Source organism: Tupaia chinensis, unplaced genomic scaffold (genome assembly GCF_000334495.1).
Source record: "Tupaia chinensis unplaced genomic scaffold, TupChi_1.0 Scaffold000221_1, whole genome shotgun sequence".
Classification (NCBI taxonomy): Eukaryota; Metazoa; Chordata; class Mammalia; order Scandentia; family Tupaiidae; genus Tupaia; species Tupaia belangeri.
The window spans coordinates 713,826-731,572 of record NW_006159696.1 but is presented as its reverse complement, the minus strand read 5'-3'; the positions used below and the strand labels follow the sequence as shown (position 1 = coordinate 731,572).

Below are 17,747 nucleotides of genomic sequence, written 5' to 3'. Positions count from 1 at the left end.
AGACCACAGAGCCAGCAGGGGCCCTCTGGAGGCTTGGGGGGGGGTCCTCCCTGCCTTTTCAGGGCTGGGAGTGGGTGAGTCAGTCTGATGAGAGGATCTGGAAAGAATGGCACAGTGTCCACTGCATACCACGTTCCTGGTATGGCACAGGTACCCCATGTGGCCATGGGCTGAGAGTCCTCTAACTTTGTGTGAGCCACGTTGATGCTTAGTTTAGCTCAGAGACGCAAAGGGGAAGAAGCTATCCAGCAACCTAGTGCACTAAAAACTATTTAGAATGCAGTTATTGAGTTGTTGGGAAAGCCATGGAGTATGTTTTCCTATGCAAAAATGCATCATGACTTTTCTGACAACCCAATAGGATGGCCAAAATCCACAACACTGACAACGCCAAATGTTGGCAAGGGTGTGGAGCACCAGGAACTCTCATTTGCTGCTGGCAGAAATGCAAAATGGTACAGCCACTGTGGAAAACAGATCAGTAGTTTTTCACAAAATGAAACATATGCTTACTAGACAACTCAGCAATCATACCCCTTGGTATTTACCCAAAGAGCTGAAAGCTTATACCCGCACAAAAATCTGCACAGGGACATTCGTAGCAGCTTCATGCACAATTGCCAAAACTTGACAGCAAAACTGTTCCGCAGTAGATGAGTAGATAAACCAATTACGGTACATCCAGACAATGGAATATTGTTCAGTGCTAAAAGGAAACCAGTTATCAAACCTCAGAGAGACATGGAGGGTACTGAGATGTATGTTATACAGCAAAAGAAGCCAATCTAGAAAGTCTTCATACTAGATCCCAACTATAGGGCATTCTGGAAAAAGCAAAAACTGTGGAAACAGTGAAAGGTCAGTGGTCGCTGGGGGTAGGGAGGAGGGAGGGATAAAGGCAGAGCAATCCTTGGAGGGCAGTGAGACTGCTCTGTGTGGTACGCGATGGTGGAAACACGTCATCACACATTGTCAAGACTCAGAATGAGCAGCACCAAGAGCGACCCCTAGTGTCAACTTTGGACTCCGAGGGGCGATGCCGATTCAGGAAGGTTGATTGATTGGAACAAGCGTATACTCTGGTGCAGGCACTTACAGTATGTTCAGTGGGAAGCAGGGACGGGGAAATATGGGAAGTCTCTGTACCTTCCACTTAATTTCATGGTGAACCTAAAACTGCTCTAAAAAAATAAAGTCCATTAACACATTTATTTTAAAAAGAATTTGGGGGACACATACTTTTTTTGTAGCAAAATAAACTTGTACTTTAAAAAAATTTCATTAGGATCTTTAATCCAGAGAAGGATTCCACATGAAACTAACAAAAGCTCTGGACACACGAAGGTGCATTTCTAGTCACTTATAAAGAGAATGATTAGAAACAATTCAAATGGTAATGATATTGTCACTTCCATGGTTTGGCTCAACTAAGGGAACGCCAGATAGTAAGAGAAAGACCCACGAAGGCACAACCACAGCCGTCCCAGAGACATCGGGGAGGCCACGGGAGGACAGCATGCAGCCTCGAGTGAGAAATCAGGATGCGAGCCGAACGCGGCGATGTTTACAGCTATATAAACATCCCTGCGTGTGATCAGGCTAGAAGAGAATGCACCCAGAGGAAAGTTGTTCTGCTGTGATGCTGTGATTAAGGAGATTTATTTTTATACCAAATTGTCTTTGTCTTCCTTTTTAAAATGCAAATGTAATCATGTTACTTTCCTGCTTAAAATTCTTCAGGGGCTCCCAGTCTTTCACAACAGTGGTTTTCAAATGACTTTTTTCTCCAGCACCACCAGAACCATGGATCAAACAAAATATAAGCCCCTTAGAAGGGGCAGGCACACCAAGTCCTCCCAGATGTGACGAGTGGCACTCACCCAGCCTCTTAAGCTTGGGCCCTAAGAAGGACCTGCTGCTTCTCGGATGCCAGCGCCCCCAGCACCTGCCCCCCTGTGACTCAGGTGCTCCTATCTGTGACCTCCGGTGACGTGCTCTGAAGTGTCCAGCACATGGTGAAGCCAGCCCTGGAGGGGAGACCCGGCTGTGCTCTGGCTAGCTCACCTACCCTCACAGAGCTGCAGAGGGAAACTACACCTGCTTGGCAGGGTGAATGTGAAGAGCTGATGGGGTCCAGTGTGGTGCACGCCCTCCAAAATACAGCCGAATGAACGGTGTGTGTGACCTGACGCACAGGAGAAAGGAGAAAGGTCTGCCTCTGGGGCTGCGCGGGTGCTGGAGAGCACAGCTGGAAATGCTCTGGTCCCCACAGAGGCCGAGGCTGAGGGCTGGCCAGACCCAGGGGTGGAGGTGAGATCAGGCTGAGGCCGGAGGGGGAGGTCAGTCAGAAACTGGACAGGCACAGGGGGCACCAGGATGAAGAGCTATGATGGTTCATTTCCTGTGCCAACTCGAGCAGGCCACAGCGTGGTCAGATATTTGGCCAATCATATCTGGGTGTGTCTGTAGGGACCTTTCTGGACGAGCTCACCATCTGAATACACAGAGTGATGTGGATGGCCCTCCCCGATGCGGGTGCGCTTCAGGCAATCTGTTGAAGACCTGAACAAAACAAAAACGCTGACCTCCTTACATAAGAGGGGCTCCTCTCTGCCTGTCTCTCAGTTCATATATCGAGCCCCAGCCCGCAAAACCTCAGGATGTGACCATACCTGGAGAGAGGGTCTTTCAGAAGGTGATGAAGTTGCAAAGAGGCTGTTAGGGTGTGCCTAATCCAACCTCCCTAGGGTCAATATAGCATGGCTCGATCCAGGTGACTCCACTAGACTCAAAATTTCAGCCAAACACGATTCCTCTGTTCACCAAAGACATATCACCATTGACCACTAAGTGCCCACTGGTGAGTGACCTAGGGTTTCGGCAATATGCAAGCATTCTCGTTTTTGGAAAGGAGAACCATCCCTATTCTCTCTTAGTCAACATGCATTGCTGAGAACCAGCAGTTAGCGTAATGGCTATGTCGCTGGACTCTCACGTAGTCGACTGCGGTTCGCGTCCCGGACCCGGTAGCTTAAAACTCACGCTGGCACGTGAGCATGCGTGCCCAAGCTCCCGAGAGGAGAATGGAGGAGAAGGGATTGTGGTGTGACCATTCCCCCTGGGGAGTGATTTCTCGCTTTCTGTCTCTCTGTCTCTCTCTGTCTGTCTGGCAAGCGCACATGCCCTATAGTGAAAACCTCTCAAAAAAAAACAAAACAAAAACAAAAAACAAAACAAACAATAGAACAAAACATGCGTTGCTTAGCACAAGCTCCACCCTGCCTCCTAGTGTGATCATGTGACTCAAGTCCAACCAATCAGAGCTTTTATACACAGCCTCTCCTTGCAGTTTCTGGTTTAGGATGGGCACAGGGCCCTGTCAGAATCCATGATATGGCTTTAGGATTTGCAAGAGAGAGGCTCTCTTTTGTGCTAAGTTGGAACCTGGGGGACAGAATCTGGAAGCTGCCGAAGGTAAGCTCAGCAGAGAGAGCACAGCCCAGACCTGCAGGGAGCCAAGTCCTGCTGACCTCACTTGAGTCCCTGCACCTAGCAAGGCCTGGTCTGGTAAACTCCCCAGCCCTGAGACAGCAGAGACAGGAAGGACCTCTAAGGGAAGTGGGGATAGGGCTGGAGTCTTATCAAAAGGCCAGGAGGGGGTTAAGGGAAGAGTGGACTGTTCATTTATTATTTTTTTTTTGGGGGGGAGGTCTGTTTTTAAAATTACATTTTATCCAAGCCAATCTGGGTTTTATTTTCTCTCGCTTGCAGTCAAGAGAACACTGATCAATCACCTGTGTTGGACAAGAGCATGGGAAGATGCTGAAAAGAGCCCACAGGGTAGAGGGAATGTTTCCATCCACTTAGGGCTGGGAAGGCTGTGGGGATGGGGCTGGCGAAGGTCAGTCAGATTGTGCTGGGTGTGCAGACACTATGGGAAAGTGTGCAAAGGCCCAAGTATGCGCCAGATCTTGGGAGCTCGAGGATTAAAAGCCCCTTTAAAGATTGCTGGGGCAGAAAGGTGGGAGCTAAACTGTTCGTTTTTATTTTCTTTTTCTTTTGAGTGTGTATTCTTCCTCCACACAGCCCTCAGATCCTCTCTAGAGCAACTCTTCTTCAAGCTATGCATTCCCCACTGGCACCCAGCTCATGGTGGTGGTGAGTTCCCTCAAGATAAAGCCTGGCACACTGGCTGGAAGGTCACCAGAGAAGGGATCCGTGGAACTCTCACCCTCCTCATCCTTCCCTCTCTGCTTCTACTGATGCATCCCAAGACAGACCCCGCATTTGGACACCTTGTCACACTGCTAGGCCAACTGCTTGATCTCTATTGAGGTCTGTTGCTAAGTCTCTCCCCTCATCCTTAAAAGAGGGTACATCCTGAACCCAAAAGCAAAACTACACTACTCTGTAATAGCCCACTTGCTCTGTCTCTCCTTCCTACGTGGCATCCTCATTTTGAATCCCACCTAGATAAATTAATGTATCAGGATTACTTCTCCCTGCTTCCAGGCACCTACAAATTAATCAATCTCCTCTGCAAACTACTTGAGGATTCTCACAGAGGACCAGGATAGGCAAGCTAAATTAGAAAAACCTTCATGTGGTTCTGTTGGCGGCAAGGGCTTGGCCAATGAGATTGAGAGGCAGTGTGTCCCAGTAGAATCTAGCCTCAGAGTCAGACTCACCTGTTCTCATTTGCTAGCCACAAGAGCTTCAGATTGCTCCTCCAGAAAATATCAGCAATAATATGCACCTTGCGATGCTGCTGTGAGTTATATGAGTTAATGCTATAGAGAATGCATAGGTAAATGACAGGTACAGAGGGATCTCTTAATAAACGCTGGCTGTTACTATTGATGACGACGATGGTGAGGATAGGAGATCAATAAATAATTACTTTTAGGAGGAATCCTTTAGAATAGAACTGCTTTACAATGCACAAACTTGATTATCCCCCAAAGTCTAACAAAGAGCACTTGATGAATTTTTATTGAATCAATGGCTGGATGGATGGGCAGTGGATGGATAGGTAGATGGATGGATAGGTGGATGGATGGATGGATAGATGGATGGATGGATGGATGGATGGACGGATGGATGGATGGATAAATGGATGGACAGGTGGATGGATAGATAGGCATATGGATAGCTAGGTGAGTAGATGAATGAATAGGTGGGTGGGTGGATGGATGGATGGATGAACAGATGGATAGATGGATGGATGATGGATGGATGGATGGATAGATGAATGGATGGATGGATGGATGGATGGATGGATAGATGAACAGATGGATAGGTAGATAGGTGAATAAGTGGATGCAATTTACCCCCATCTCAGTAGTAGAAGTCAATAATTCTCAAAGTCAGAATATCCTCATTACTCTCAGTCTCCCTCTTGCCCATCCCATAATGATTTCTCTAGGAACCCCTCCCAAAGGCCCCAACTATCCACCTCTACCTCCTTAGGGCAGTTGCCCAATTCGGCCTGCAAGGCGAGGACCGCCAGCTGCAGTAGGGTCTCATCATTGCAGTACAGTCTCTCCTCCAGGATGTCTTTCCGAAGCTGCAGGTAGAACTGATGCCTGGTCAAGCTGTGGCTGGGAAGGAAATGCAGGAATAAAGCGGCTGGAATACTGAGGGAAGGAGAGACCACTAATACCAGAGGGTTTGCCTAGCCTGGAGAGTGGGGAAAGGAGGTAAGATGGGCTAGAACCCATTAGGACCCAGAGGGCAATGCCGCAAGACAATTGTGGTCTCTTTCACCCATACCATGCCTCCTGCCCCTTGTGAGGGCTTCTCTGCACCAGGCACTTCACATGACATCCACAGAGATGTTCATTGCTGTGACTTAAGTGAGGAAACTGATAACCAGTTACGTAGTGTTTCCAATAAGCAGAGGAATAAAGGTACAATGATCTAACTCCAAACCCATGACCCTCTCCTCCAGCCCTCACCATGAGGCTGTTGGGTTGTACATGGAAGAGGAAGGGAACATGCTGGGGTTAAGGGAGAGAGAACTTGGATCTTAGGAGAAATACATCTGAAACAAAAGGGCCAGTTCTCATCTTGACAAAGGCCTGAGTTTCCCACCTCGTTCTATCAATGGAAGCCAAGGAACAACCATTGCTATTTATATGTACTTTGCAGTTTGCAAAGCCCCTGGCTCTCCAATGTCTGCCACGTGAGCCTGGACCTGCGTAAATCCCTACGGAAGCCAAAGGCAGGCTCATAGCACTCACTGGAGAAGCTCGCAGCGGCTGACAAAGAACTTGATCCTCAAGAAGAGTGTGAAGGTGCCCACGGAAGTCTTCTGGGACTGCTCTTTCCAGCCTTCAGGGGCTATTTTACACAATCTGGTCTCATTGTCCAGGAAGAAGAACTCTGTGCCTGGGAAGGGAAGAGAGTTTAGAGGGTGAAACAGTAAGAAGTGCAGTATCCACACAGGAGGACGCCGGAAGCAAGTCCTCAGAGTGCCCGGTACCAGGGGACCTTTGTTGCAGTTGTGAGGGGTCAGCAGGGGCTGGGAGTGGGAGCCAATGAGAAGGTAAAAAAAAAAAACCTCAACACTGTGAGAGATAAGGACACCCCAGCAACCCTTGGCACTGAGGAGGGAAACTGTGTTTATCTTAGAGAAGACATCTGCCTTCCGGCTACCCTCTTACAGAGATAGATGAAAAGCCAGAGAGAAGTAGCCAGTCCATGCCGCACGCCAGCCTCTGCTGCACCAGCCAGAGCACACTGCCCCACCCCACGACACCCCGGCCCAAGCTACAAACGTGTTATTAGACTGAATGTTTGTGTCCCTTTCAGATGCATGTGTTGAAGTCCTGGCCCCAATGTGATGGCATTTGGAGGTGGGCCTTTGGGAGGTAATTGGGTTTAAATACAGTCCTGAGGATGAGGTCTCCACCAGAGAAAGCTGAGTGTCCTTGTAAGAGAAAGAGGAAGAGGTGAGCGCTGCTTCTCTCCACTCTGTGAGGACACTGTGAGAAGGAAAACACAGGCAGAAAGATAGCCCTCCACGGGAACTCAACCAGGTGGACTTTTAGCATCCAGAACCGTGAGAAATAAATGTCCCATGAAAGCCACCCAGTCTATGGTACTTTATGATAGTGGCCTGGGCTAAGACGAACTGTAAATAGAGTCACATTCACCCTTTGACATAAATGCTTCCAGCTTGGAAACCACCATCTCAAGCCCAGGACTTAAACACCTGGTGAGAACATTCTCCAACCCCTCTGTGAAGGAGGTTGAATCAGCCCCAACCATAAAGTCGCCTTCTACCCTGCCTGGGTGCACTGGGCTACTCCCCAAGACTCCTGCAGGTGCGCCCTGCCTACAGGGCATACTCAGCCCGAGGGCCCTTTTAAACAGGGCACCGGCCTCTGTCTAAAGGCAAATATGTACATACTGAGGGGTGGGAAAGCGGGTGCCCAGAGTGGTCTGAGGAGTGTCCCCACACACAGCCTGCTCCCCACCTCTCTGCCCTCAGCCCCTGCCACTGAATCTGCCCCCCACAGCCAACTCACTCTTCCCTGGGGCCAATCATCCCCAAAGCCTGGGCACTTCCCCGTCACAGGTCAGCTGGCAACCCCTCCCAAATCGGTTTACATCTGATGCACAAACGGGTCACTCCCAGGAGCCACTTTCCCAGAGGTCCCAGGTAGGGGGTAAGCCTGGAGGTTGATCTCACAGAGACTGCAGGGTGTGGAGGCCAGAAATACAGTGCTTCCTAAAGAGGCTCTGATTCAGACTAAAAGTCCAGAGCCATCATCCACCCACATCAAAGCAGATGATGGTGTCCTCTTGATGTGGGAGAGGGATCTGCCTAAGATCTGGAGAACTAGGAGATAAGAACACCCCCACCAGCCCCGGGAGGCACATCCAATAATCACATGACAAGCCTCTGAGCTGCTCCTGCTGAGGAGGAAGCATAGATGAACCTGAGATTATAACACCTAGGCAGGGAGGGCTGGAGCGGGATTAACCCGAAGGCCCTGTGATCCCAATCAGCGCCCTGCCCCCAAGCCACTTCACAATCGCTAAAGAGCAACTACAGCAAAGGGTGTTGGTGGCCGGTGGAAACATGACAGCAGAGGGACAGAGGTGGAGCGGGTATAGAAGCCCTTTCCTGTGGATGTGAGAGTGGATTCTTAACTCGGGCTTCTAGGGTTGGGGTGCTGAGTGACCGTTAGCCCTGTCTAACTTCCACGCCCTTGTCTAATTGTAATGCGCTGAGGTTGATTGACCCAGCCCAGCAGGCCACAGGAACCCACCACATCCTGCACTACATGGAGGCGGGCTTCTGCACTCGGCGCTTGAACTAATGTCTGTGTGCAGCGACGTGTCCTGGGTTCAAGCAGTCTTCCCAGAAGGAATCGAACTCAGGCACCAGGTCCCCAGGTCCCCAGGTCCCCAGGTCCCCAGGCCATGCTCACCTTTCATGTACGCCAAGCCAAAGTAGCTGAGCTCTCCAAGGTTGGCGAAGGACATGACTGTGTTGAAGACAGCGCCTGCTGTGGACTCCGTGTCGCACTTCACCTCCAGACACTGGCCGCTCAGCAGGACCACGCAGAGGTCCCTGAGAGCCAAGTATGATTTCCCTTTTTTGGTCTAAAAACAAGAATACTCGCTTCAGCGGTAACAGCTCCTGTGGGACATGGAGCCTTTAGCGGGCGCTGGTGACTGTGCTAAGCACTTCACATGCGTCACCTCGTTTATTAACACGTGGCCCTGTGAGATGAGTGCGTTTATGACTCCTGTGCAAGAGATGAGAAACTGAGGCTTGGAGACGGGCAGGGACATGCTCAGAGTTGCACAGTTAGTAAGAGGGAGGCACCTGAGGTCAGTGGATGGCGTAATGGTTACATCACTGGACTCCCACGTAGCTGACCAAGGTTCAAGTCCTCGACCCAGTGGCTTAAAACCAATGTTGGGTGTGTGTGCCCAAAATCCAAGAGGAGAATGGAGGAGAAGGGATAGAGCTGTGGCCATGCCCCCTGGGGAGTGATTTCTCACTTTCTGTCTCTCTGTCTCTCTAGCAAGCACATGTGCCCTGTAGCAACTAATTAATTATTTATTTAAAATAATAATAATAATAAGGCAGGTACCAGAGTCAAACCTGTGTTCTCTGCCAGGTTCGGCGGGGGCAGGCAGGGTGGAAGGCAGGGGGACGGGTGCCACTGACAACATCTTTCCCCTGCAGAAATTCCAGCTGCCCATGGGCTCTGCTCCTGAGAGAGCTGCCCAGGGCCAGAGGTGTCCATCAGCCCCATACTGCCCACCTTGCCTGCCAAGCAAAGGGGAAGGAATTCTAAACTACGGAGTATGGGTGGGCGTGGGTCCAATAGAAAGGGCCAGAGTGAGGGGTTTGCTTGAGAGCTGGGGGTTGGCCAGCAGAGCCAAAGTCAGTCCCCAGGGTCTGCCGTGGGCCTCAGCACCTCCTTCATTTCAGGCCGCGTCTCCCTCCCTGGCCCGTCCCCCCCAGCACTGCGGCCTCCCTGCAGCCTCGATACATCCTTCTGCAGCCAGTTCTGCACAGCCGCTCTGCCCGTCTGTGCCCACCACAGGATTGCTCTTGCCCTGTCCCCTGCAGGTCTGCCAGGTCGGGCTCAGGGTTCCTGTGGATCTCACTAAGGACAAGGACAGAGAAGCCCAGCCCCAAGCCTGGCCCAGACATGCCCAGGAAACCTTTCATAGAGGACGGTCATGGGCGACACCATATGCTTGTTTTTAATGCCACTGAGACCATGCCTGCAGCCACTCCCTGACCCTCTGGGCACCAGACCAGCCCCCACCCTCCAGATCTGAGGACCCTGTGGGGCAGGGTATCCCACAGGATCCCAGGTAGGGCTGAGGACACAGGCACACTCTAAGCCACCTGGGGGCCCTGCCCCCTCCCAGCCACCTGCAGAGTTGCTGAGCATACTGGTGTGAGGGCCACCCCCAAGGTGGTTCTGTCAGTCTGGGGCAGGGCCTCGGAACCAGTGAGTGTTCAGCTTCCCCAGGAATTCAGTCAGAGTTAAGAAGCTTACACACAGGGCAGTCACAGGGCCCTATGCCCTGGTGCCTGAGTTGGGGTCTAAAAGCTGGAAGCCATTCCTTTGAAATTCTGCATAGTCATATAGTCATATCTTTAAATATGTGTTTCCTAAGCGAAGTCTGATTGGACAACAGAGCTCACTCACAGAGCGTCAGAGCCCAGTGGCCCTGCATCCTCAGCCTCAGGAGGGGCTCTGGCTGCCAACTCCTCTGTCCCCTGGCTCCTCAGGCTGGCCCGGCCTTCCCTCGTCTGTCCTCCTCTGCACACTTCACCCCAGGCAGCCACAACTCACTTTCTCCTGTAGCCAAGCCCCCCCCACAGGTCCTAGGCTGGCACACATGCCCCATGACACCTCAGAGCAGGCATGGCTGTGGCTGTCCCCATGCGGGGCCAGCAGCACCAGAGCGACTTGGCAGGGACGGGCTCTCACCCACCTGCAATCCAGGTACCGAACGTGTCTCCAGAGAGATGTAACCCCCTGGGGCACCGCTGTCTCTGTGCGCCAGAGCAGCAGAGCCATGGGAAGGGGCATGGCCCCTGGACAGCACTGGTGGGAGGGGCTCGGTTCATTACGTGACTGTCTCTGTGCCCAAGTAGTGTGGTGCCCAAGGCAGTAAAAGCCACTATGACGCGGTGAGGCTGGCCGCAGGGAAGAGGAAAACATCTCCCAGTCCCATTCCTGTAGCCCCTGCTCTTGAGCATGGGGCCCTCATGCAGCCCTGGGCCCATGAGGGTCTGTTCTCAGTGGGAGCAAGGGGGCTCCAGTGGTTCCCGACACCCCTGGGGCAGCAGATGGAGGTGCTTCTCACTGAGCCTGCCTGCACCTGCTCTGCCCTGGAGTGTGGGTTCCAGGAATGTTGATCTCCAGAAAGACACAGCGCAAAGGAAACGAGAACTGTCTAAGAACTCCACGCGGGGGACAGACAAGGGGCTGTGTGGACCGAGGACGCCGGGAGACAGTCAGGGCTAAGGCATGGACGGCTGGTGTTCCAGCCTAAGTTGGGCAAGCAGGGACAGAGCGACAGGGCACTGGTACGGGCCCCTTCCTCAGAGAGGGGACACAGTCCAGCTGGTCTTCTTGGGGGTCCCAGTCATCCTCCTCCCACCCTCCAGCATCGCCATAGCTGCTGTGGTTCCAGACCCGCCCTGAGGTTTATAAACAGGCTCCTAGACCTGGTGTCCAGGCCTAGATGTTTGTGCCAGCCAGAGCTGGGCCAGCAGCGCTGGAGCCTCGGAACCTAAGCACTGCCCAAGCATTTCTGCAGGGATGGTGTGGCTGCCCGTCCCCTCTCCCCACAACAAGCTGGCCTGACCATCTACCTGGCGGGTAGAGGGATCTGCAGTTGCCTAAGTCAGGTGACCGCAGGGCTGTCAGGTGGGCCCTCGGGGGATTGCCCCTTTCTCTCTGCAGCACCAGATGGGCACATGCAAAGCTGGCTAGTGAGGGCCCTCGGATGTGCTCAGAGGAGAGGCCCACTCAGGACCACGGGCTGCTGTGCCAGTGAGGTGGTGGCTAGGGACCACTCGGGGTCAGTTCCGACTGCCACTCTGCCCGAGGAAGCCCTGTGCCCTCTGATCTGCAAGCCCCACACAGGAAAAGTCTTCAGAAAGTCATGGACCCCCAGAGTGAGTCATGCTGGCACCCTAACCCCCCATACGTCAGTCTACTTAGGTTAGGGATTTTCCTGCTCTGAGGACGGGCACACGACAGAGGACAGGCACGCAGCAGGGGACGGGCACGTGGCAGAGGGCGGTCACAGGGCAGAGGATGGGCACAAGGATGAGCACATGGCAGGGGACGGGCACACGGACAGACATACGGCAGAGGATGGGCATGCAGCAGAGGACGGGCACAGGGCAGAGGACGGGCACACGGCAGAAGACAGGCATGCAGCAGAGGACAGGCACAGGATGAGCATGTGGCAGAGGATGAGCACGGGGCACGGGCATGCCACATAGCAGGTGTGTCGCGCGCCCCATGTAAGCTAACGCAGGTGGTGGTGGTGTAGGACTCAGGCTCGGGTCAGACCGGATATTTTGCTCGTGCCAGCCAGCTCGCTCGAACGTCAGGGCTCAGGGGCCGAGGAGAGGGCCCCGTGCTGCAGCGGGCACCTGCTTGGCTACCAGGGCTGTCGGGGAGATGAGGGAGTTGGATGCAACTTTGTTGGAGTGAGTCAGGGGAGGGCTCCCTGCTGCCTTTCTACAAAGGAAGGACCGACACAGGGAAGAGGCGCCCCAGAGCAGACACCAAAGTGGCCCCCTCACAGCCCTGGCTCCTGAAAGCCCTCACAGAGGCCCTGAACACCAAGCTGCAATGTGGCTGGGCCAGGCTAAGATGTACACTTCGGCTCTGGGGGAGCGGAGTCAGGGAGGCACACGCCCAGACACCTAGCCCTGGGTGCAAACCTCCCAGCCCCGGGCCAGGCCTAAACAGGGATGTGGGCCTGAAGACGCTGCGTGTCGGGGAACTCAGGGTAAGGCCAGGCACAAGCGCCAGTGAGAGGGGCTCTGCAGGGGTGGCCCACTGGGGGCCTCTCAGCATGCACCTCCCTGCCCCTCTCCCGGACTGCTCACCCCAAAGCTCACCCCCTCTCTCCACTGCTGTCTCTGCCCTCATGGCGCCTCCTCAAAGCTGCTCGCCTGCCTGGAGAGCAAACGCCTGCCTCCTCTCCACCTGCCTCCCAGAGCCTTTCCTTCCTCACTGGTCTTTCATTTTATTCTTTTTTTCCCCTTTACTTTGCCAGAGGGCACGTGCTCTTACCAGAGAGAGAGAGAGAAAGAGAGAGAGAGAGAGAGAAAGCACCCCCGGGCAGCATACCTTCTCCTCCATTTCTTCTCTCAGGATTTGGGGCACACACACCTGGTGCCGATCCAGGGTTCGAACCGTGTAGCCAGCCATGTGAGATGTAGCCGCCTTAACCCCCATGCCATGGCTACCCCAGTCTTTTTGGCACACTCACCGCCTGGGTTTGTTTGTGTTTACATGTTTGTCCATTTTTGCCCCTGCCTTTGCAGCACAGGGGGGGCCTAGAACAGTGCCTGGTGTCTACCAGATGCTTCACAAATGTTCCCCGGCTGAGCGGAGACAAGGCTGGAGCCCCAGGACTCCCGAGAAGGCACAGGGGCCTCCTCTTAAAGGGGAGGGTGGAGAAAGTAAGGCAGCCGTGGGACGTGGCCTCGGCTCTGACAGGAGGAGCCCAGAGGGGACAGTGCCACCAGGGCATCCCTGTGAGAGAGCCCAGAGCTCCCAGGCTGCTACCTGGGTGGTTCCCTCACTACCCTTCACCTCGGCCCAGTCCAACCCCATAGTTACCACAACCGATCCGGGCAGGTGCAGGGTCACCGGGGCCTCTCCAGCCAGCAGGACAAACTCCGGCCTGGAGAACTGGGGAGACACTCAGCGTTACTCAGGGCAGAAGAGGAAGGACAGTCTCTGCGACTCTGCCCGGCCCTGCCCGCGAGCACACTCCCTCGCCCATGCCTGCACGCGGCTCCTCAGAGCTAGCCGGAAACTGATTCCAGCGAGCTGGGGCCGAGCTGGACAAGGCCCCGGCCAGGCTGGCATCCCAAAGCTGGAGCCTGCACGTGGGCACGGGGACCGGCGACGTTCCAGCCCTGAACTGCGGATAGGGGTGCCAGGGTGAATTGTAGTCTCCCATGTGTAAATTTTGAAAGTATAAAACGTAGTGTGCCAACATGTTCAATGAGGAGGTTTATTGAAAACAAAACACCTTTCGATTTAGATGAGACAAGCACTTCTCTAGCTCTGGCCGTCGCCTCCCGCTCTGCCCCACGACAGTCCGTGCGTGCGCCACACTCAGGACCCGGGAGATTTGCAGGGCCTGTCGCTATCTAGGCCCAGCCAACGTCCTGGGGGGTTCTCAGCCCATTTTCCAGGTGAGGAAACCGTGGCTCCTCGAGGTTAAGAAGTTGGTCAAGCCATCCCAGCAGCAAGTGACAGGGCTGAGTGGGGATTCTAACGGGCTCCCGAGGGCACCCAGCAGGACGCTTGTCTCAAAAGGCCAAAACTGTAGCCCAGGCGTGACCTGTGTCCCGAGACAGTCCCCAGCAGAAGCATCTTAAATGAGGGATCAGGAAGAAGCACTAAAGAAGGTGAACAGGGCCCCTTTAGGGCTCCTCCTCATACCACCCACTCCAGGCTCACGAAGGGTTGCCTTGGGACTGCAGGAGTGGCACCACAGATCACCCAGGAGGACGGATGTCCTGAGGCTATTTGGGCCTCGGCTCAGTCTCTAATTAGTTGAGAGGCTTTAACTAATTAGCTTTGTCACACAGACACCTTCTAGGGGCATCTGGCTCTGATGTTCCCAAAGGGTCCTGGGTTCTGGGACAGGAGCCCTGGGGAGACAGGTCTGTGGGCAGTCATCTGGAGGGCTTGTCCCACTGCAAGACCCACTGATCCCCTTGTGGTCACTGTGGGCTCCTGCAGCTGGGCAGCTACTGACAGTCCTGAGGATGGAGTGCTTGGTGGTCAGCGCCAGAAGTGGCAGTGAGGGCTGGGGCCAGGGCTGTTTCCAGCACATCCTTCTGGCCCGAGGGTGTGTCCTGGGCCACCGCTAATCCCCACCCCGCAGTCTTGGCAAGCCCAGCCATGCTGCAGAGGCAACCCGACATCCACCTGCCCACCCGCCAGGCTTCAAAGCCAAGGCAAGTTGGTCTCAACGCTCCAAGCCCCCAACCCTATCACCCTCTTTACCAACCAGAAGAGACTCCTCCCTAGAGAAGCCCTCCCTGGATCCCAGCCCTGAACTCTTGCATCCCACCTGCTCAGAGCCCCTCCCAGCACTCGCCTTGTCGGCTCAACACCTGCCACACTTGGCCACAGCCCTACTGAGGGGTGGGACACACGGCAGCCACAGCGCCCGCCCCACACAGGCCACCCAGACACACGGAAGCCTGACTGCAGATTTCAGGTCACAGTTTCAGAACCCAGCCCAGGTGCCCAGCAGGTGCCACTGTGTCTGCCACCCACACGCCCTGCTCACACCCCTGAGGGGCTGTCCCCCACCTTTTGCTCACCTTTTCCTTTCTTTGCAGGAAACTCCTTTGTGAAGGAGTTGGAGTCGCAGGTTGTGAGCTTTCTGCTGCCTCGGAGATGGCAGATCCGAAGCTGAGCCGCCTGCCCTCCCTGAGGTCGTGGGGAGCTGTGCCTGGAAGAGAACTGGCCAGGCAGGGGAGGGGTGAAGGGCTTGACGAGGAAGCTCCCATCAAGTGAAAGGCCCCCACGTTCAGGCGCTCAGCCTGGCAGGTGCACTCTCCCCATCCCGTCCTCCTCACCCCATGCCTACGGGGCGATCACGTCCACTGCTCAGATGGGGAGGCTGAGGCCCAGTGGAGGTAAGGCTGCATGGCCACAGGGTGGGCCGGGCCACGCCTGCCTCTTCCCCACCTCATGGCCACCTCTGCACATAGCGCCCTGGCCCCAGGGCCCCAACGGCCTGGGCAAGTCCTGGCGTTGGAGGGAATGCCAACTTCCTTCCTTGGTTTTCAGGAATTTCTCGGAAGGCTTTGACCATAAACATATGGAATCAGGGGGAAGCCACTTTCTCAGGAAAGAGGGGATTTTACATGGCAGGGAAGTCACTGGGCGGTGAGCCCCTCGACGTATGGTCGGGCCGGCTGCGGCTGTCAGCCAGGGTGGCCAAAGCTCTCGACTGAACCGTGGACAGACCTCGACAAATCAGCACAGAAATAGACAAGTCCCCCAAGTTTCAAAATGCTCAGGGCTCTGGGGCCTTGTAGGTTTCAATCTGATGTGACACAGGGAAATTAGGGGAAAATCAGCAAATGGAGAGTAGGATGGCAAGGCCACCCGGGAGTGCTGCGCTGGAGAGAAGGGCCGTGCAGAGGGTCTCGGCTTCCTCTCAGCAGAACGCAGTCTGCACAAGCCGTGTGACTTGACCACAAGCAACTGCAGCGTAGGGACCCGTGAGAACCAGGAGCAGCCAAGACGGAGGACAGCGCTGGTCTGGAGGTGCACCGAGCCTCATTTCCAGGCTAACGGCCACACCCCAGGCAGGATCTAGGGTGCTAACGATGCCGGGATGCATGAAGACCCCTGAGCAGCTACCGCATCTGCGTGGGAAAAATCCCTCTTCCACATGCCTGGACCTGGAGACGCCCTCCTATTATTTCAACATAAACCCCTGACCCAGCTGGGGGGGCGCGTCTCTCCCCGGTGAGCTCGTGTCCCGACCGCAGAACGTGCAGCCACTTACAGGCCCTCTTAGCTTTCCCTGCTTGTGATCCGCTCTGGAATTCTTTTCTGCACAAAGTTGAGAACATGCCACTCAGGAGGGGTCTTCAGTCCCCGCCCAGTGACACAGCCTCTGTGGTGGACAAGTCAGTTCTCCCTGACCCACTCCCTTAGCAGTGCGACTTTGCATCCTGCTCCCATCGAGAGGTGGAGTCTTTTCCTCTGCCTTGAATGGGTGCTGGCCTTGCCACTTGATTTGGCCAATAGAATGATGTGGTTGCCAGAGCACTCCCAGACCGGCCTGTGGGTGGAGGAGTCCAGGACTCTCCACCCCAGAAACGAAGCTCCTCCTGAGCTAAGGCTGATCCTGGGTGCAGGAAGGCACCGGCAGCGTCCAGGAGCACTCCCAGCCGAGCGCAGCCTATTACCAGCCTGCAGAATCATGAGCTGAACTCTCATGCGTTGCAGACGCTGGTTACGCAGCGTGGCATGGCTATGGCCAACTGCAATGATAAGGGGCACATTTTCTCCTCCTTAAGCCTAAACGTGGTCCCAGAGGAGGAGGGTGCCCCAGCAGCACAATAGCCACCAGCCTCTCGCCACCTCGGCTTCTCATCTGCTTAATGTGGCTTTGCTATTGGCATCAGGCTGGCATGTCTGGAGAAACAGAGGCTTCTCATCAGGAATGAGGAAGGAGGCAGGACGTGGGCAGGTCCACACCAGTGTCCATAGCCAGCCCACCCCCCCTGTTTGCCCGGCTGCTCACCTGGTCACAAAGAGGCTGCAGCGGTTGTGTGCTGAGGTGCTTGAGCGAGGCCCCGGGGAGTTCTGGGTGTCTGTGCTTCTCTCTGAAACTAACCAAGCAGCTTGGTCACGGGTCAAGGCCAGGTGAGGGCGGCAAAGAACATGGCTTTCTTGCACGGGGCAGCCCAAAGCATAGGCGGCACCACGGTTTACTAGCCATGTGACCCTGGAAAATTCCCGAAGCTCTCCAGGTCTGTCTACTCATGAGAAAAGTGGAAATGGGAATGACAGTTACAGACAAATGGGTGGAGGGCAATGACAGGGGAAAGCAATGCCTAATGCCAGGGAGCGCTTTGTTCGGGACAGCAAACTGTAACATTAATCAAAAATAAATAAAGCCCAGATTCAGCTGAAAGGTAGAAAACAGATGTGAAGGGGTTTATTTTTATTTTTTTCATTTTTATTTTAAGTACCAGCGTGTGTGTATGCTTTCCAGAGAGAGAAAGAGAGGTAGAGAAAGAGACAGGGAGAATGCAACTGAAAGCGCTGTCACACGGCAACCCCTCAGGCCTGGGGCACACGTGCCCAGTGCGTGTTTTAGAATCCTGCAGTCGGCCATGTAGGATCCAGCTCCTTTAGCCACCAGCCTTCAAGGATGGCCCTGGAAAGTTATTTTATCTGCATTTTCCCCTGATTTTTTTTTTTTTTTTTTTTTTTTTTTTTTTTTTTTTTTTTTTTTCA

The 17,747-nt window shown here is 54.3% G+C and overlaps 1 protein-coding gene across 1 annotated transcript in view; it reads right to left on the bottom strand.

The window, feature by feature from the left end:
• Positions 1–17,747, bottom strand: part of FRMPD2 (FERM and PDZ domain containing 2) — a 113,884-nt gene that overhangs the window by 56,134 nt on the left and 40,003 nt on the right. Inside the window, exons 8-12 of the mRNA XM_027771518.1 lie at positions 15,086–15,227; positions 13,359–13,430; positions 8,442–8,616; positions 6,243–6,390; positions 5,456–5,600 (exon numbers count right to left, since the gene is read on the bottom strand). Coding sequence (XP_027627319.1) covers positions 5,456–5,600; positions 6,243–6,390; positions 8,442–8,616; positions 13,359–13,430; positions 15,086–15,227 — 682 coding nt within the window. The remainder of the gene's footprint in view (positions 1–5,455; positions 5,601–6,242; positions 6,391–8,441; positions 8,617–13,358; positions 13,431–15,085; positions 15,228–17,747) is intronic.